This window comes from Hypanus sabinus, chromosome 16 (genome assembly GCF_030144855.1).
Source record: "Hypanus sabinus isolate sHypSab1 chromosome 16, sHypSab1.hap1, whole genome shotgun sequence".
Classification (NCBI taxonomy): domain Eukaryota; kingdom Metazoa; phylum Chordata; class Chondrichthyes; order Myliobatiformes; family Dasyatidae; genus Hypanus; species Hypanus sabinus.
In genome coordinates, this window is record NC_082721.1 from 61,047,907 (window position 1) to 61,067,686 (window position 19,780).

At 44.4% G+C, this 19,780-nt stretch overlaps 1 protein-coding gene across 2 annotated transcripts; it reads left to right on the forward strand.

The window, feature by feature from the left end:
- The first annotated feature begins 2,554 nt into the window (after positions 1-2,554).
- Positions 2,555-19,780, forward strand: mri1 (methylthioribose-1-phosphate isomerase 1). Of its 2 annotated transcripts, none has more exons than XM_059991902.1 (6): positions 2,555-2,805; positions 3,441-3,676; positions 4,728-4,897; positions 6,119-6,295; positions 8,646-8,870; positions 18,675-19,780. In XM_059991902.1, exons 1-6 carry the CDS (start codon positions 2,674-2,676, stop codon positions 19,268-19,270), a joined length of 1,536 nt encoding a protein of 511 aa, XP_059847885.1. In that variant the 5' UTR covers positions 2,555-2,673; the 3' UTR covers positions 19,271-19,780. The 2 variants fall into 2 exon arrangements, with proteins under 2 accessions (XP_059847885.1, XP_059847886.1); XM_059991903.1 differs by lacking the exon at positions 18,675-19,780 and adding an exon at positions 12,534-12,798 and having other exon boundaries at positions 2,563-2,805.

Below are 19,780 nucleotides of genomic sequence, written 5' to 3' on the forward strand. Positions count from 1 at the left end.
ACCATTGGCGGGATCTATAATATGGCCCTACCAAGGTGACCATCTCCTTCTTATTTCTACGTTTTTCCTGAATAGATTATCCCTCAAGATCATTCCCTCTAAGCACTGCTGCCAAAAAGTTAACACCTGTTCCTCTGTTATACCTAAAACATCAGGAAATTGCAACATTAAGCTGCCAGTCCGGCCCTTCTCAGGTTCAAGCTCAAGCTTATTTGCCATTCAACTGTAGACCCAAATACGCTAAATGAAACAATGCTCCTCAAGGCCACAGTACATATTCCCTATACAGTACATAAAATAATATTAACACAATATCCACAGATTTAAACAAGTATTCTGTTGATGTACAAGGTGACATAAAGTACATTGTATATAGTTAAATATACAACAGTATCCTGCTACTGACACTCTCATAAATAATGTGTACTGGGTGATATGACTTGTCAGGCTGCTCAGAGCTCTCACTGCTTGGGGGAAGAAACTGTTACCCAGCATAACAATATTTGTTCTTATATTGCAGTACCTTCTATCTGCTGATCGGAGGTCAAAGAGATTGTGGGATGGAAGGGAGGGGTGGGTTCCCCTACAATGCTGAAGGCTCTGCAAAGTCAGCACTTCTGGTGTACGTCCTGGAAGGGGAGTGGGTAGAGAAGCCCCGATGATTCTCTCAGCTGTCCTCACAATTTGTTGCAGCGTCTTGAGGTCAGATGTCTTGCAATTCCCATCCCAACATTGATACAGCTTGGTCAGTACTACACTCTTGATGGTGCTCTGATAGACAATATAAACAATAGACAATAGGTGCAGGAGTCGGCCATTCGGCCCTTTGAGCCAGCACCGCCATTCACTGTGATCATGGCTGATCATCCACAATCAGTACCCAGTTCCTGCCTTCTTCCCATATCCCTTGACTCCGCTATCTTTCAGAGATCTATCTAACTCTTTCTTGAAAAGAATCTCAGGTTGGGGGAGCAACACCTCATATTCTGCCTGAGTAGTCTCTAACCTGACGGCATGAGCATCAATTCTAGTAATTTCTCCCCCTCCCCTTTCTCTGCTTTTCTATTTCCCATTCTCTGGCAGAATATGGTTACCTACTTGTACATCGTTTTCTCCTTTCGCTTTCTCTTCCTTTCCTCTCTTTTCTATAAGTGTATACCTCAGATAAATATTACGTGGAGATTTGTGGCATATATGACTATATGATATATGTGTATAATATCTGAAATACATCTTATGGAAATGTTTGTTTGATGATGAACTTCAATAAAAAATTACAAAAAAAAGGAATGGGTGCAGGGATCCTCACTCTCCTCAGGAAGTGGGGACACTGCTCTTCTTCATGGATACACCAGGTGAGATCATCCGTGAGGTGTGTCCCAAGAAACTTGGTGCTCCTGATTTTCTTCACAGTTGCTGAGCAGTCGGAAACTGTCAGCCTGCTCCTTCCTCTCAGCCGTGTGTTTGTTACGGCCGCACCATCCACATAATCCAGAGATCACTACTATCACCGTTGTGCATTTTAATCTCTTACCCAACTCCCTCTGCTCAGTCTGCAGATCCTTGTTTGTTCTGCCTCTGTGACATTTTTTTTTCATTTGCACCGACATGGATCACAACTCGCTGTCCACATCAAGAGTGTGCTGAGACCAGACCACAGTGATGGGGCTGATCAGCAAAAATGATGAAACAATGTACAGGGAGGAGGTTAAACACCTAGAGAGCTGGTGCAGTGACAACAACTTGATGCTTAATGTCACCAAAACCAAGGAAATGATCCCCGGTTTCAGACGGTCTCAGCCTGAGCACACACCCCTCAGCATCAGCGGCTTCACAGTGGAGAGAGTGGAAAACATCAAGTTCTTTGGGGTGCAGATCTCGGACAATCTCACCCGGTCCAGGAACACCACTGGGATTGTGAAACGAGCCCAGCAGAGATTGCACTTTCTGAGGCAGCTTAAACAAGCATCACTCCCCACTAACATCTTAACTACATTCTACAGAGGAGTGGTTGAGAGTGTGCTGACCTTTTGCATCACAATCTGGTACTCTAGCTGCAGTGCTGCTGACAAAAAAGCCTTGCAGAGGGTGGGTAGGGGAGCAGAGAAGGTCATTGGGGTCTCCCTACCTTCTGTCCAAGACCTCTTTCAGAGTCGATGCCTCCAGAAGACACGGTACATCATTAAAGACCCCTCACACCCTCTCCATAAACTGTTTGCTCTTCTGCCATCAGACAAGCGTTACAGGAGCATCAAAACAAAAACTACAAGGCTACTAAACAGCTTCCTCCCACAGGCAGTCGGACTGCTAAATAGCTGCTCTGACTCTGCTTTGGACATTTTTAACTCGCACTGGACTCTTATAACTTGTTTTTAACTGACATGTGGCTGTTGTGTTTTACTATTTATTGTTATGTTTATTATTTAGTGTTGTGTTTGTTTAGTTATGATTGCACTGCTCGTGGGAAACGCTGTCTCATTCTGCCCCGCAGAGCTGATGTACGGTGAGAATGACAAATATTCGAATCTCGACTTCCTGGCTGGCACCCATAGAACGTCACACACCGGACTCGAGTGATCAACCCGGACTCGGACCCGCACCCGGACTCGGACCCGCACCCGGACCCGGATCCAGCTCCGCCGCCGGCCAGAGTCATCGGCTTGGACTGCGGTTATGAACCTACAGGCGCTGCACTACCGGCGGGGCAGCCTGAGCGTCCTGGACCAGCTGCTGCTGCCGCACCGCAGCGAATACCGGCCGGTCGGTGGCGTCCGCGCCGGCTGGGAGGCCATCCGGGAGATGAGGGTGCGTGGCGGAGGGGGTGGAAGGAGAGGGAGCGTGTCGGGGAGGGAGGAAGGAGAGGGAGCGTGTCGGGGAGGGAGGAAGTGGGTGTTGCCTGGGGAGAGAAATGAGGGAGGGGAAAAGTGAAGTGGAGAAGAAAGGGGACATGGGGGAAGGGGAAACTGGTAAAGTAGGGTCTCGGAGGTGGAGGAGAGGACATTAAGAAGAGTGAGGAGGGGAAAGATGGAGAGGAGAACTGGAAGGGGAGAAGTAGGGTGGGAAGGAGGGAAAACGTGCAAGGTTAGAGTAGGAAGGGGAATGTTCTACGACCTACATACGCACTTTCAAAGACTCTTTACAACTCGTTCTCAGTATTTAATGCACAGTTTGTCTTCTTTTGAACGTTGGTTGTCAGTCTTTATTTATGTAGAGTTCTTCATAAAATTCTATTGTATTTTTTCCTTCCCATAAATTCCTGCAAGAACACATTCTACTTTGAAGTTTGAAAATCTCCCACTCAGTGCTTGCAGTTTTTTGGTGTTGGACTTTGCATCTTCAGGACACCTCTATGTGATTCATTAGAGAGGGGCCATCTTGTAACCACCAATGACCTTGCTCCCCTGTTCACTCCCTCTGTGTAACCTCTGAACTCTTTGCAGGTACGGGGTGCCCCAGCAATTGCCATCGTTGCGTGTTTGAGTCTGGCTGTAGAGCTTCATGGGAGAAAGGACCTCGACAAGGAATCCATTGCAACCTTTGCTCTGGAGTCGCTGGACTATCTCGTAACTGCCAGGCCCACAGCTGTCAATATGGCGAGGGCAGCTCAGCACCTAGCTGAATTTATATCGCAAGAGGTCAAGCGGACAGATTCCACTCCGGAGAACTTCAAAGAAAGGTGAGCTCCAGCCAGTGGCTAACTCCTCCCTTGTGTGTACTGTGGGCACAACTTCATCCAAGGATTATGGAGATGTCGAGGTTAAATAACTGGAATAGCTACTAAAAGCACTGAAATAGTTACTATTTTTCTTTTCACAGACACTGCCTGACTGCACAGTAGCGTAGACAACACAGTGCTTTACAGTGCAGGCGATCCGGGTTCATTTCCTGCCTTACTGCTTGTAAGGAGTTTGTACATTCTCCCCATGACCGCGTGGGTTTCCTCTAGGTGCTCCGGTTTCCTCCCTCCCACAGCCCAGAGTCTTACCTGTTGGTAGGTTAATTGGTTATTGTAAATTGCCCCGTGGTTGGGCTAGGGTTAAATCGGGGAGGGGGGGGAGAGTTTCTGGGCAGGGCAGCTCGAAGGGCTGGAAGGGCCTATTCCATACTGCATCTCAATAAATAAATAAAATACGTGCCAAATATTGGAATTCAATTATTATTTCCATCTGTATCCTTGCTCCAAGTTCCTGATCTCAGAAATAATCTCTCTAAGACCAGTCTAACCCTTCCCTCCAACCTAACCCTTCATTTTTCTATCAACCGTGTGCCTATCTAAGAATTTCTTTAGTGTCCCCATTGTACCTGCCTCTACTACTCCTGGAAGCACATTCAACTCGCTGTTAATGAATTCACTTCTGACATCCTCTCAATACTTTCCTCCAATCTCCTTAAAATTATGCCCTCTCGTAGTCGCCATTTCCACCCTGGAGAAAAGTTTCTGGCTGTCCACTTGATCTATGCCTTTCATCGTCTTGTACACCTCTATCAAGTTGCATGATTTATCCTTTTTAGCACATTTGTTGTTTGTCAGTCTTTGTTTAGGTTTTTCATAAATTCTATTGTATTTCTCTGTTTTCCTGTAAATGTTTGCAAGAAAATGAATCTCAATATATATAATGACCTATATGTATTTGGATAATGAACTTACTTTGAATTTTGTGGGCAAACAGCCTTTTCCTGTGCTGTACTATTCAGTGTTCTGAAGCATTTTTTTTCCAATCAAACAGTCTGATTTGCAGAATCGAGTCCATGATGGAGAAGGACATTCACGATAACCACAGTATTGGATCCCATGGAGCTGAACACATCTTGTCCAAGGTGGAAACGGACGAGGTGACAATCCTCACGCACTGTAACACCGGCTCCCTGGCAACAGCAGGATATGGCACCGCACTGGGTAGGATCCCATGAAATCACAGCACTGATCGGATAAGTGCCATTTGCTTCTCTGATTGACTTCGACTTCACCCCTTACTTTCTCCTTTATTGATTCAAAGATTCTGCAGATGGCGGAAATCCAGAGAAACAAGTACAAAATGCTGGAGGAACTCAGCAGGTCAGGCAACACCTGTGGGGGTGGGGAGAGGTGAACAATAAACAATTGATGTTTCTGGAATATTAGCTTTTAATATTATTAGGGTGAATGTCAGCTTTATTTCAGAGATAAAGCATTATTTCAGCCTTATCTGTCACATGTACATCAAAACATACAGAGTAAAATGGGATGTTTGCATCAACGACCAACAGAGTCCAAGGATGTTCTGGATGAAGCCCACGTGTCACTGAGATTCTGGTGCCAGCGTAGTATGCCCACAACTTACTGATGCTCACTCAAGCATCTTTGAAATGTGGGAAGAAACTGGAACACCCAGAGGAAACCTGTGTGGTCATGGGGAGAACTGTGGAATTGAACCAGGGTCCCTGGTGGTGTAATAGCATTGTCATAAAACCATGAGACGTAAAGGCATAATTGGGCTTGTTGAGTCTGCTCTGCTCTGCCATTCGATCCTGGCTGATTCATTCTCCCTCTCAACCCCATTCTTATGCCTTCTCCCCATAACCATTGACACCCTTACTTATCAAGAAACCATCAGCCTCCTATTTAAAAATACCCAATGACTTGGCCTTCACAACTATGGCAATGAATTCTGCAGATTCACCACCACTAGCTGAAGTAATTCCTCCTCATCTCTGTGCTAAAGGACATCCTTGTATTCTGAGGCAGGGTCCCTGGTCCTAGACTCCTCCGCTACTGGAAACATTCACTACACATCTACTCTATTTGGACCTTTCAATAATCGATAGGTTTCAATGAGATAGCTCCTCTCTCCTCTCATTCTTCTAAGCTCCAGTGAGTACAAGCCCAGAGCCAACAAACACTCCTCATATATTAACCCTTTCATTCCCAAGATTTTTCTATGCCACCATTTTGCCTCAAACGTCTCGGCTCGAAACATCATCTGTCTTTTTCCCTCTACAGATGGTGCCTAACCTGCTGAGTTCCTCCAGAATCTCTAAATTCCAGCGTCCACAGTCTGTCTCATGTGTCTCCATCTTGGATGTTTTACTGTACTAAGGGTGTAATGTAAGTGCAGTTTGTCATCCTCTCTCTTGACAGGTGTGATCAGATCTCTCTGGGCTTTGGGTCGCCTGAAACACGTTTACTGCACAGAGACCCGGCCCTACAATCAGGGGGCGAGACTGACTGCGTATGAGCTAACCTATGATAAGATCCCTGCCACACTCATTGTGGACAGCATGGTTTCCATGGCGATGAAGGAAAAGCACATTTCAGGTAGTTTTCTGATTTGGAATATTTGGTCCAACCCTCAATCCTGATGTGGAGCCTGTGATAGTGGGTGGACCAGTCACTGGTAATGGAGTTGTGGTCACCTCATTACAGGGAGGAAGTGGAGACCTTGGAGAGGGTACAGAGTAGGTTCAGCAGGATGGTGCCTGGATGGGAGAACTGATAGAAGTTTATAAAATTACGAGAGGCATTGACCGACTGTCTTGACTCTTTTGGCCAGCATTTAAATATCTAGTACTAGAGGGCATACATTTCAGGTGAGAGGGGAAAGGAGGTTTTATACACCCCTCATTTTCCTACATTGCTATGAAATAAGGTCCCAATCTGCTCACCCTCTCATTATAATTTGATCCCTCGAGTCCTGGCAACATCCTTGTAAATCTTTTCTGAACTCTTTCCAGTTTAGTAGCATTCTTCCGATAACAAGGTGACTACAACTGAACTCAATGTTCCAAGTGCAGCCTCACCAATTTCTTATATAACTGCAGTGTAACATTCCAACCCCTCTGGCACCAATTTCAATTCAACTTCCCATGGCCTGCTTACTGCCACGATGAGACCACACTCAGGCTGGAGGAGCAACACCTCATATTCCATCTGGTAGCTTCCAATTTGATGATAAGAACATTGATTTCTCCCCCCCCCCCCCCTCGCTTTGTCCTCCTCTTTTCCTTTTTCACCCCTTCTCATCTGTCCATCACCTCCCTCTGGTTGTCATCTTCTCCTTTCTTCCTCCATCCATTTGCAGAAACTGGGCCTCTGTACCTCCCTTTGCAATTGGATCCTCGACTTCCTAACTGGAAGACAAGAACCTGTGCAGATTGGTGATAACATATCCTCCTTGTTGACGATCAACACTGGCACACCTCAGGGGTGTGTTTAGTCCACTGCTCTACTCTCTATATACTCATGACTGTATGGCTGGCATAGCTCAAATACCATTTGTAAATTTGCTGATGATACAACCATTGTTGGTAGAATCTCAGGTGGTGACAAGAGGGCGTACAGGAGTGAGATATGCCAAAGTGGTGCCGCAGCAACAACCTGGCACTCAATGTCAGTAAAACAAAAGAGTTGATTGTGAACTTCAGGAAGAGTAAGATGAAGGAACACATACCAATCCTCATAGAGGAATCAGAAGTGGAGAGAGTGAGCAGTTTCAAGTTCCTGGGTGTCAAGGTCTCTTGAGGATCTAACCTGGTCCCAACATGTCGATGTAGTTATAAAGAGGGCAAGACAATGACTATACTTTTTAGGAGTTTGAAGAGATTTGGTATGTCAACACATACACTCAAAAACCTCTATAGCTGTACCATGGAGAGCATTCTGACAGGCTGCATCACTGTCTGGAATGGAGGGGCTACTGCACAGGACCGAAAGAAGCTGCAGAAGGTTGTAAATCTAGTCAGCTCCATCTTGGGTACTGGCCCACAAAGTACCCAGGACATCTTGAGGGAGCGGTGTCTCAGAAAAGCAGTGTCCATTATTAAGGACCTCCAGCACCCAGGGCATGCCCTTTTCACAGTGTTACCATCAGGTAGGAGGTACAGAAGCCTGAAGGCACACACTCAGCGATTCAAGAACAGCTTCTTCCCCTCTGCCATCTGATTCCTAAATGGACATTGAATCTTTGGACACTACCTCACTTTTTTAAAATATACAGTATTTCTGTTTTTACATGTTTTTTATATCTATTCAATATACATAATTGATTTACTTGTTTATTATTATTTTTGTCTCTGCTAGATTATGTATTGCTTTGAACTGTGGCTGCTAAGTTAACAAGTTTCATGTCACATGCCGGTGATAATAAACTTGATTCTGATTTGTGTCAGATCCCTTCATCGACCCTTTACATCTTATACCTAACCCCACCACCTCACCTACCCATCTTCCCCCTTATCTGGTCTCACTTGTCAGCTACCAGCTTGTACTGCTCCCAGATTTTATTCTGGCTTCTGCCCCCTTCCTTTTCAGTATTGATGAAGGGTCTCGTCTCCCTCTCCATAGATGCTGCCTGACCTGTGGAGTTGTGTGTTTTTCCCAACTCTTGTACCCAGTGCCCTGAGCTGTAACAGGCAATATGCCGAACGCCTCCTTCACCGTCTGAGAACTGTGATTAGAACCTGGAATGGCACAGGCCTTTCGGCCCACAATGTGGTGCTGACCTTTTATTTTTGTTTGATTAGCACTGGTGCTTCATGAGCAGAACTGACTCTGATCTCCAGTGTGTGGTGTTGGTCATGTCAGACCAGGTTGTGGGGGTGGGAATGAGAGCAAGCAGACCTAACATCTTCATGTATACTTCCCCCCCCCCCCCCCCCACCGGCTCTAGCGGTCGTAGTGGGAGCAGACCGGATTGTGGCCAATGGTGACACAGCCAACAAAATTGGCACCTACCAGCTGGCTGTTGCGGCCCACCATCACCACATCCCCTTCTACGTGGCAGCTCCCAGTTCGTCATGCGACCTCAGCCTGGAGAGGGGCGATCAGATCGTGGTGGAGGAACGGCCTGCGGAGGAGCTTACGGATGTTAACGGAGTTCGCATTGCGGCACCAGGTGAGGGTAGCTCTGCCGGGTGATTCTTTTGGGTCCATTCCTCTTCTTCAGCTGAACACCTCCTGCTCCCTTACTCCCTCCTGCTTAATTTTACAGCTGTCCAAGCTTTACTCTGCTTCAGTAAAGCAGCCAGAATAATCAAAGATCCCAGCCACCTCAGGCATTCTGTCTCCCCCCCATAGAAGCCAAAAGGCACATAATATAAGACTCAAGGACAGCTTCTCTCCTGCTGTTTTAGGAATATTGGACAATCCCCTTGTGTTATAGCATAGACTCTTGACCTTACAATTTATCTCATTATGACCTTGCACCTTATTCTCTGCCTGCACTGCACTTTCTCTGTAACTTTAACACTTTATTCTGGGCTCTGTTATTGCTTCCTGTGCCTGTGTTAAGTGTTCTGACCTGCTCCCAGCACATCGCTGTTAATGCAAATAATGTATCATTCCATAGTTTGATATACATGTGACTAATAAACCTAATCTTGAAAACTTTTTCTACCACTGATGTAATGAATGTAGTAGGGAATCTAGGACCAGAGGGCATAGTCTCAGAATGCAAGGACTGCCCTTTAGTACAGAGACGAGGAGGAATTTCTTTAGCCAGAGGACGGTGAATTTGTGGAATTCATTGCCACAGATGTCTCTGGAGGCCAAGTCACTGGGTATAATTAAAGTGGAGTTTGATAGGTTCTCAATTAGTAAGGGTGTCAAAGGTCACAGGGAGAAGGCCGGAGAATGGGGAGGAGAGGGATAATAAATCAACCATGATGGAATGGTGGAGCAGACTTGCCATAATTCTGCTCCAATGTCCTGTGCTCTTGTGAATTGATCTGTATGAACAGTATACAAGACAAGCTTTTCACAATCCCTCGGTACCTGTGACAATAATAAACCAATTGCATTTCCAAACATAGCATTTTAGAGGGTGTGCCACACCATTAGTGGATCCTGTCTCGTATCAGAAAGGAGCTCAGGATCAGCTTGTTAATAACTGGTTTACTGTTGCCATCTGTATAAAGATGTGGTGATCCAGATAGATTATTCCATATATGGGTATATATATTCTTTATACATTCATTCACGGGATGTGGGTGTCACCAGTTAAGCCAGCATTTATTGCCATCCCTAGTTGCCATTGAGAAGGTGGTGATGAGCTGCCTTCATGAACTGCTGCAGTCCTTGAGGTAGTACAAAAGGAAAGTTAAGAGAGGTGTACATGAGGTGGACAGTAATAATTTTTTCTGGAGAGATGAAAACTTGATTTATGCCAAGAGGGGAACGATTTGATAGGGAGCAAAGGGTCAACGTTTTTGTACAGGGGGTGGTGAGTTTATGGAATGAGCTGCTAGAGGAAGTGGTTAAGGTAGGTTTAATAGTATCTCTTCACAAGCAATTGGATAGATATTTGGCAGGATGGAATTTGGAGGGGTATCAGCTGAACACAAGAAATTGGGACAGAGTGGGCACTGTGGTGGGTATGGTCTGGTTTTGCCAAAGGGCCTGTATCTGTTGTAGAGCTCTATGATTATCAGAGCATGCAGAATATAGTGTTACTGTTTCAGAGAGTGCATAGCCGTTAGACAAATTGCGGGTGCCACCATGAGGTAGATTGAGGAACTGATTGAGACAAGAACATCATTTAAAACACACTTGGAAAGGTACATGAACAGGATCATGGGCCAAACAGGGGACAAGGAGATGGCTGATGAACTAAATGAGTATTTTGCTCAGTCTTCACTGTGGAAGACACTAACAGTATGCCTGATGTTATAGTGTGTGAAGGAAGAGAACTGGGTGCAGTTACTATTACAAGAGAGAAAGTGTTCAAAAAGCTGAAAGTCCTAAAGGTACATAAGTCACCTGGACCAGATGAACTGCACCTTAGGGTTCTGAAAGATGTAGCGTTAGAGATTGTGGTGGCATTAGAAATGATCTTTCAAAAATCATTGGACTCTGGCATGGTGCCAGAGGACTGGAAATTTGCAAATGTTACTCCACTCTTTAAGAAAGGAGAAAGGCAGCAGAAAGGAAATTATAGACCAGTTAGTCTGACCTCAGTGTTGGGAAGATGTTAGAGTCAATTGTTAAGGATGAGGTGATGGAGTACTTGGTGACACAGGACAAGATAGTACAAAGTCAGCGTGGTTTCCTTCAGGGTAAGTCCTGCCTGACGAACCTGCTGGAATTCTTTGAGGAGATTACAAGTAGGATAGATAAAGGGGATGTAGTGGATGTTGTATATTTGGACTTTCAGAAGGCCTTTGACAAGATCAAACACATGAGGCTGCTTACCAAGTTAAGAGCCCATTGTATTCCAGGAATGTTACTAACATGCTTAGAGCATTGGCTGATTGGTGGGAGGCAGCGAGTGGGAATAAAAGGACCCTTTTCTGGTCGGCTGCCAGTGTTGGGACCTATTCTCTTTATGCTGTATATAAATGATTTAGATGATGGAATAGATGGTTTTGTTGCCAAGTTTGCAGATGATACAAAGACTGGTGGAGGGCAGATAGTGTTGAAGAAATAGGTAGGATGCAGAAGGACTTAGATTAGGCAGATGAGCAAGTAAGTGGCAAATGAAATGCAACATTGGAAAATGCATGGTCATGCACTTTGGTAGTAGAAATAAATGTGTGGACTATTTTGTAAATGGGGAGAAAATCCAAAAATCTGAGATACAAAGGGACTTGGGTGTCCTTGGCGGAACATACTAAAGGTTAACTTGCAGGTAGAGTGGGAGGTGAGGAAGGCAAATGCCATGTTAGCATTCATTTCAACAGGTCTGGAATACAAGAGCAAGGATGTGATGCTGAGGCTTTATAAGGCACTGGTGAGGCCTCACCTTGAGTATTGTGAACAGATTTGGGCCCCTCATCTTAGAAAAGATGTCCCAGCATTGGAGAGCATCCAGAGGAGATTCACAAGAATGATTCCAGGAATGAAAGGGTTATCATACGAGAAATGTTTGATGGCTCTGGGTCTGTACTCGCTGGAATTCAGAAGGATGATTGGGGGGGATCTCATTGAAACCTTTTGAATGTTGAAAGGCCTAGATGGAGTAGATGTGGAAAGGATGTTTCTCATGGTGGAGAGTCTCGGACAAGAGGGCACAGCCTTAGGATAGAGGGGTGCCCTTTCAAAACAGAGTTGTGGAGAAGTTTCTTTTGCCAAAGGATGGTGTGTTTGTAGAATTTGTTGCCATATGCAGCTGTGGAGGCCAGGTCGTTGGGTGTATTTAAGGCAGAGATGGATAGGTTCTTGATTAGACATGGTATCAAAGATCACAGGGAGAAGAAAAAAGGGTCAGCCATGACTGAAAGGCTGAGCAGACTCATTGGGCCAGATGGCCTAATTCTGCTCCTATGTCTTAAGGACTTATTTTGCCATGGGACTTAATCAGGGATATTAGGATAGATTGTTTCAATGGAAAATCCCTGTGTGTGACTTCATTTAATGTGGGAGAGTGATGCACGGACAACCACCACACAATCCTTCATAGATCGAGGTCAGGGTTCAGTGGAATGGAATGTGAGTCGACTGGGGACCCTTCAGTGCTGCAGCCTTCCCTTACCTTCACCGTCATTGTGATGTGTCCTCATCTTCTGCCAGAGGACGTATAAACTTCTATCTGAAAAGGAGGTCTGGTGTTCTCTCTCTGCAGGGATCGGGGTCTGGAATCCAGCATTTGACATCACTCCCCATAGTCTGATTACAGGAATCATCACAGAGTTTGGGGTTCACACCCCTCAGGATCTGCGGAAGGCTCTGGCTGAGAGAGCAACTCAGGGCTCCTGAACATCTGAATGACTCTTTCCTCTGCTCAGGAGTCCAATTGTGCTGTTCAGGTTTTCTGAATGTTGAGTATGGTAGCGGGTCCTCGCTTTGTAATGGGAATGTATGTCAGAAGAAATAAAATCTTGATTAGGTATGTTGAGCTTGTCCTTCATTCAGTACAATCACAGCCCGGAACCAGGCCCTCATCCGTGCCAACTGTGTTGTCCAGTGATCTCGTCCCATCTGTTGCATTTGGCCCATATCCTCTAAACGTCTCCTATGCATGTACTGTCTGGATGCGTTTTCGGTTACTAATGTGCCTGCCTCAACCACTATTTCTAGTAGTTCATTCCAAATACACACCACCATTTGTATGAAGAAGCTGCCCCTGATGTCCCTTTAAAATCTGATCTTAACGATTCCCTTTGTTTTTAGCATCCCCTCTCTGGCATAAAGAAGAATTTCACATTGTCAATGACCCTCATAATCTAATATACCTCTATCAGGTCACTTTTCAATCTTGTGTTCCAAGGAATAAAGTTCTAGTCTATACAACTGCTCCGTGTAACTCGGGGCCCCAGGTCCAATAACATCCTGGTCAATCTTTTCTGCATTGCTTCTAGTTTAAGAACATCTGTGTGATAACTTGAGTCAACTCTGACATTCTAAGGGGTTGTCTATGGTAAATTTCTTAATGGAGAATGCTTGTGTGTGCCTTTGTTTGATGTGGGGAGACTGATGCATGGGTAGCCACACAGTCCTTGACAGATCGGGGTCAGGGCCCAGTGGCATGGAATGCAAGACTACCAGGCTTTCACCTCTGCAGCCTTCCTCGGCCTTCGTTGCCACTGTGATGTGTCACCACCTTCTGCCAGTTGCACTGTTGAGGTCTTAGTTGTGTCGCTCTTTGTCTGGAACCTCCCCTTTGATCTTACTGCCATGGGTGACTGTACCAGGAGCTAAACTCCAGACAACATCACTCTTGGGTTGTCAGGAACTTACAAGCCTCACCACCATGACAAAGTGATGATCCTCAGAGAAGAGCACAACGATCCAAGGGCAGCCTCAGCAACATTACCAATAACTATACTATAACTTCCCAACTGATGAAAGGGAGCTTTTTTTGAAAAAGAGATACAGTGTGGTTACAGGCCCTTCTTGTCCAGCAAGCCTGCGTCACCTGATTACACCGAATTAACCTACTAAGTCATAAGTCTTTGAAATATGGGAGGAAACTGAAACACCCAGAGGAAATCCACACGATTACGGGGAGAATGTACCTCCTCTTTAAAGACATCTTTGGAAATTGAACCTGAGCTGCAGGCACTGTAAAGCTGTTTTAACAATTCCTCAACTTTATTGGCATCATATAACCATATAACAATTACAGTACGGAAACAGGCCATCTCGGCCCTTCTTGTCTATGCCGACGCTTACACTCACCTAGTACCACTGGCCCGCACTCAGCCCTTAACCCTCCAATCCTTTCCTGTCTATATACCTATCCAATTTTACTTTAAATGATAATACCGAACCTGCCTCTACCACTTCTACTGGAAGCTCATTCCACACAGCTACTGCTCTCTGAGTAAAGAAATTCCCCTTCGTGTTACCCTTAAACTTTTGCCCCCTAACTCTCAAATCATGTCCTCTAGTTTGAATCTCCCCTACTCTCAATGGAAAAAGCCTATCCACGTCAACTCGACCTATCCCCCTCATTATTTTAAATACCTCTATCAAGTTCCCCCTCAACCTTCTACACTCCAAAGAATAAAGACCTAACTTGTTCAGCCTTTCCCTGTAACTTCGGTGCTGAAACCCAGGTAACATTCTAGTAAATCTTCTCTGTACTCTCTACTTTGTTGATATCTTTCCTATAATTTGGTGACCAGAATTGTACACAATACTCCAAATTCGGCCTTACCAATGCCTTGTACAATTTTAACATTACATCCCAACTCCTATACTCAATGCTCTCATTTATAAAGGCCAGCATACCAAAAGCTTTCTTCACCACCCTATCCACATGAGATTCCACCTTCAGGGAACTATGCACCATTATTCCTAGATCACTCTGTTCTGCATTCTTCAATGCCCTACCATTTACCATGTATGTCCAATTTGGATTATTCCTACCAAAATGTAGCACCTCACACTTATCAGCATTAAATTCCATCTGCCATCTTTCAGCCCACTCTCTTAACTGGCTTAAATCTCGTTGCAAACTTTGAAAACCCATTTCATTATCCATAACGCCACCTACCTTAGTATCATCTGCATATTTACTAATCCAATTTACCACCCCATCATCCAGATCATTAATGTATATGACAAACAACATTGGACCCAGTACAGATCCCTGAGGCACACCACTAGTCACCATCCTCCAACCTGACAGTTATCCACCACTACTCTCTGACATCTGTCATCTAGCCACTGTTGAATCCATTTTACTACTTCAATATTAATACCTAATGATTGGACCTTCCTAACTAACCTTCCGTAAGGAACCTTGTCAAGGGCCGTACTGAAGTCCACTGCTTTACCCTCGTCAACTTTCCTTGAAACCTCTTCAAAAAATTCAATAAGATTTGTCAAACATGACCTTCCATGCTGACTATTCCTAATCAGACCCTCCCTGTCTATCCAGTTAATTATATATACCATCACTAAAAATACTTTCCATTAATTTACCCACCACTGACGTCAAACTGACAGGCCTATAATTGCTAGGTTTACTCTTGGAACCCTTTTTAAATAATGGAACCACATGAGCAATACGCCAATCCTCTGGCACCATCCCCGTTTCTAATGACATTTGAAATATTTCTGTCAGAGCCCCTGTTATTTCGATACTAACCTCCCTCAAGGTCCTAGGGAATATCTTGTCAGGACTCAGAGATTTATTCACTTTTATATTCTTTGAAAGTTCCAGTACTTCCTCCTCTTTAATTGTCATAGTTTCTGTAACTTTTCTACTTGTTTCCCTTACCTTACACAATTCAATATCCTGTGGTGACCCACTTTCTGTGCAGGCGAACCGGCTCACAAATAGCCAGTGCGCAGGGGGAGACTTTGGTAATGCACTTCTGACGTCATTTCTGCCCGGAGAGGGCAGGCGTTAGGGATTAAATGCCAGCGCCGTGAAGTTTGAATACACTAGTCTCCAAACGACTTACCGACTGCGTGTCATTGTTTCAGCACTGTGTGTAGCACATCGCTACATTGGTGACCCTGACGGTCCAAACGGGATTTGGACCAAAGATGACCGACTCTTCATCTGTTCACGCAGTTTCGCTAAAACTGCCGACTTTCTGGACGCTGCAACCACGCGTGTGGTTTAGCCAAGCAGAAGCCCAGTTCCAGATTCGGCAGATATCCTCTGATTCTACGTGTTACTACCACATGGTGAGCGCCCTTGACCAGGAGATGGCTGCCCTGGTTGCAGATTTCATACAGTCGCCCCAGGAAGAAGGCAAATATGAAGCATTCAAAGCGCTGCTCATTGAGACCTTTGGCCTCTCACGGCGTGAGCGGGGTGCCCGCCTGCTTCACCTGGATGGTTTGGGAGACAGACTGCCGTCAGCATTGATGAATGAAATGCTGGCCCTGGCTGACGGATACAAGCCCTGCCTCATGTTTAAGCAGGCATTCCTAGAGCAGCTGCCCGACGCAGATTTCAGCGATCCCTGGAAGGTGGTGGCCTGGGCAGACGTGCTGTGGAATGCCAAGAGGGAGAGCTAATCTGTCAGTCAGATTACCAGGCCATGTGCCCAACAGCAGACCAGACCAGGCCCGGCAGGGGGGCGCACACAACACAGAGGCAGGAGTGAGGAGGCCAGTGAACTGTGGTGTTTCTACCACCAGTGGTGGGGCACAAAAGCCTGCCGTTGTCGCCCACCCTGCCAGGGCCAGCTGCTGCTAATGACTATGGCGGCTGGCCACCAGGACAGCCTCTTGTACGTCTGGGACAAACAGTCAGGACGCCGCTTCTTGGTCGACACCGGAGTGGAGATCAGCGTCTTGCCCCCTGACGGGGTACGACACCCGCAACAGGAAGCCAGGACCCACCCTGAGGGCCGCAAACGGCAGCACGATACGGACCTATGGCACCCGCAAAGTGCAGCTGCAGTTCGGCGCCAGCCAGTTCACGTGGGACTTCACACTGGCCGCGGTGGCCCAACCACTCCTGGGGGCGGACTTCTTGCGAGCTCACAGCCTGCTGGTCGACTTGCAAGGGAAAAGACTGGTATATGCCGAGACTTTCCAGACGCTCTCCCTGGGTGAAGCCAAGTTGCCGGCCCCACACCTGGACTCCATCACGCTTTCGGACAATGAATTCACCAGAATCCCGACGGACTTTCCATCGATTCCGGCACCGTCGTTCATGGCAGCCATGCCCAGACACGGGGTACAGCACCACATCCCGACCCAGGGACCACCCCTCCATGCCCATGCATGAAGGCTCCCCCCGGAAAACCTCTGCCTGGCGAAGGAGGAGTCCAAGAGGATGGAGGAATTGGGGATCGTACGGAGGTCCGACAGCCCATGGGTCTCCCCCCTGCACATGGTGCCCAAAGCAGCCAGGGGTTAGAGACCATGTGGTGACTACCACAGACTGAATGAGGCTACCACTCCAGACCGCTACCCTGTGCTGCACATACAGGACTTTGCAGCAAACCTGTACGGGGCAAGAATATTTTCCAAAGTTTGTTTTATACACTTTAACCATTATACTATATCGCTGACTATTATTTTTAACCCTTCGAAGGTGAATTTTTTTTACTTAGATGGTGGTTTTTTTGAAAAAACATTTTTGGTGTTTTTTTAAGATGGCACTTTTTTTTTCTGTCATCTTCTTCCTACAATGCATCGCTTATCACAGTTTAAATATTTTTTGGTTTGTTTGGGTTTTAACCCGATTTATAAGTTTTTAGTGATTATATTCTTTTCGTTTTTTTTTACAACCACGTATATTAAGAAGTTTGGTTTTAGTATAGTGATCATAATTTTTAAAGTTTGGGTGGATTTTTTTATATATATCCTTTATATACAGAGTGGTCTTCCGCTGATATGGGGGTAGAGTTAGTTTCATCTTTTCCTTTTCCCAGCCTATTTTTGGCTGTCGTTTTTTTTCTTTCTCTTGAGTGGGTGGGGGTGGTCTTTTTTCTAATTCTATATTTTTTTACCAGTTTGTTTTAGTTTTTTCATTTGGGCTGTTTCTGATGTACAAATATGTCTACGATGTCGTCATTTCCGGGTTCGCTCTTTATTTTTGTTCCTCTTCCAGGTGCATGAGTTTACAAGTTGGTTAACCCTTTTTATACCAAAGGGTTGATTTTAGAAATATGGCTCAGACCATTAATTTTGTGTCTTGGAATACTAATGGTTTAAACCATCCGATTAAACGAAAGAAGATTTTCAAAGTATTCCAAAGACTTAATGCTCATATCATTTTTGTACAAGAAACTCATGTGAGGAAGGAGGATAATTATCGCTTTTTTAGGTTTTGACAGGGTCAACAGTACCATTCGAATTCAAATGCCAAAGTAAAGGGAGTTTCAATTTTTATTGACTCCTCTATTGCATTTGTCCAACATGATATCTTTTCGGATCCGAATGGTAGATTTTTGTTAATTACGGGCTTACTTTGTAATAAAAAGGTTGCTATGGTTAATGTTTATGCTCCAAATGTGGATTGTCCTGATTTTTTTAAGTCCTTATTTACTTCTTTACCTAATCTAAATGAATATAAGTTGATAATGGGTATCTACTGAGACTTTACCCAATAAGTCGGCCACTTGTATCAACTCTTTCATGACTGATAATGAAGTTTTTGATATTTGGAGATTTCAGCATTCTAAGGACAAAGTTTTCTTTTTTATCACATGTTTATCATTCCTACTCGAGAATTGATTATTTTTTATTGACTCTTGTTTGATTCCTTCGGTAAATGGTTGTGATTATGATATTATAGTTATTTCTGACCATGCTCCATTAAAACTTTCTATTAAATTTATGGATACAGTTCCTAATGCAAGACAATGGCGATTTGACTCTACCTTATTGCAAGATCCGGACTTTATTAAATTTATGAATGAACAGATCGACTTCTTCTTTTCAACCTACTCCACAGAAGATATTTCCTACGGAACACTTTGGGACACTTTTAAAGCATATATACGTGGACAGATTATCTCTTACTCTGTTGGTCTGAGAAAACACAGAAAGAAGGAAGCTCTTTTATTGGTTGATAAAATTAAAGAGATTGACAAGAAATATTTAATTACTCCCAGTAAGGAGCTTTACAAGCAAAGGGTTGAACTTCAAACAGAACATAGTTTATTACTTATATCTTCGATTGAAAATCAACTGATGAAGTCCAGATCTGATTTTTATATACATAGTGATAAATTGGGTAAACTGCTAACTAGTCAATTGAAGAATGCTTTGGTTAAACGTCAAATTACTAAGATCTGTCAGCAAAATGGGGACTTGACAGTTAACCATGATGAGATAAATAAATCATTTCAAGATTTTTATACTTCCCTGTATCATTCTGAATTTCCTCAGGTTTGTGGTACCATGTGTGATTTTCTTGGGAAATTGAATCTCCCAAAATAATCACCAGATGATCTTTCAATATTGGAAACTCCTATGACTGATACAGAAATCAAAGGGGTTATTTCTTCCATGAATTCAGGGAAAGCACCTGGCCCGGATGGGTATACAGCAGAATTTTTAAAATGTTTTTCCGCTACTCTCTCTCCTTGGTTATATAAGGTTTTTGAAGAAGCAATTAGATTGGGCAATTTGCCACAATCTTTTTATAGAGCTTCCATCTCTTTAATATTGAAGAAAGATAAAGACCCTACTGATTGCGCATCCTATAGACCAATATCCTTATTGAATGTAGATTCCAAGATTTTTTCTAAGTTACTTGCATCCAGGTTGGAGAAGGTGTTACCCCAAATTATTTCAGAAGATCAAACTGGTTTTTATTAAAAATCGTTATTCTTTTTTAAATGTTAGGAAATTATTGAATATTGTGTACACTCCTTCACATAATATTTCAGAATGTGTTATTTCATTAGATGCGGAGAAAGCATTTGACAGAGTTGAATGGCCATACTT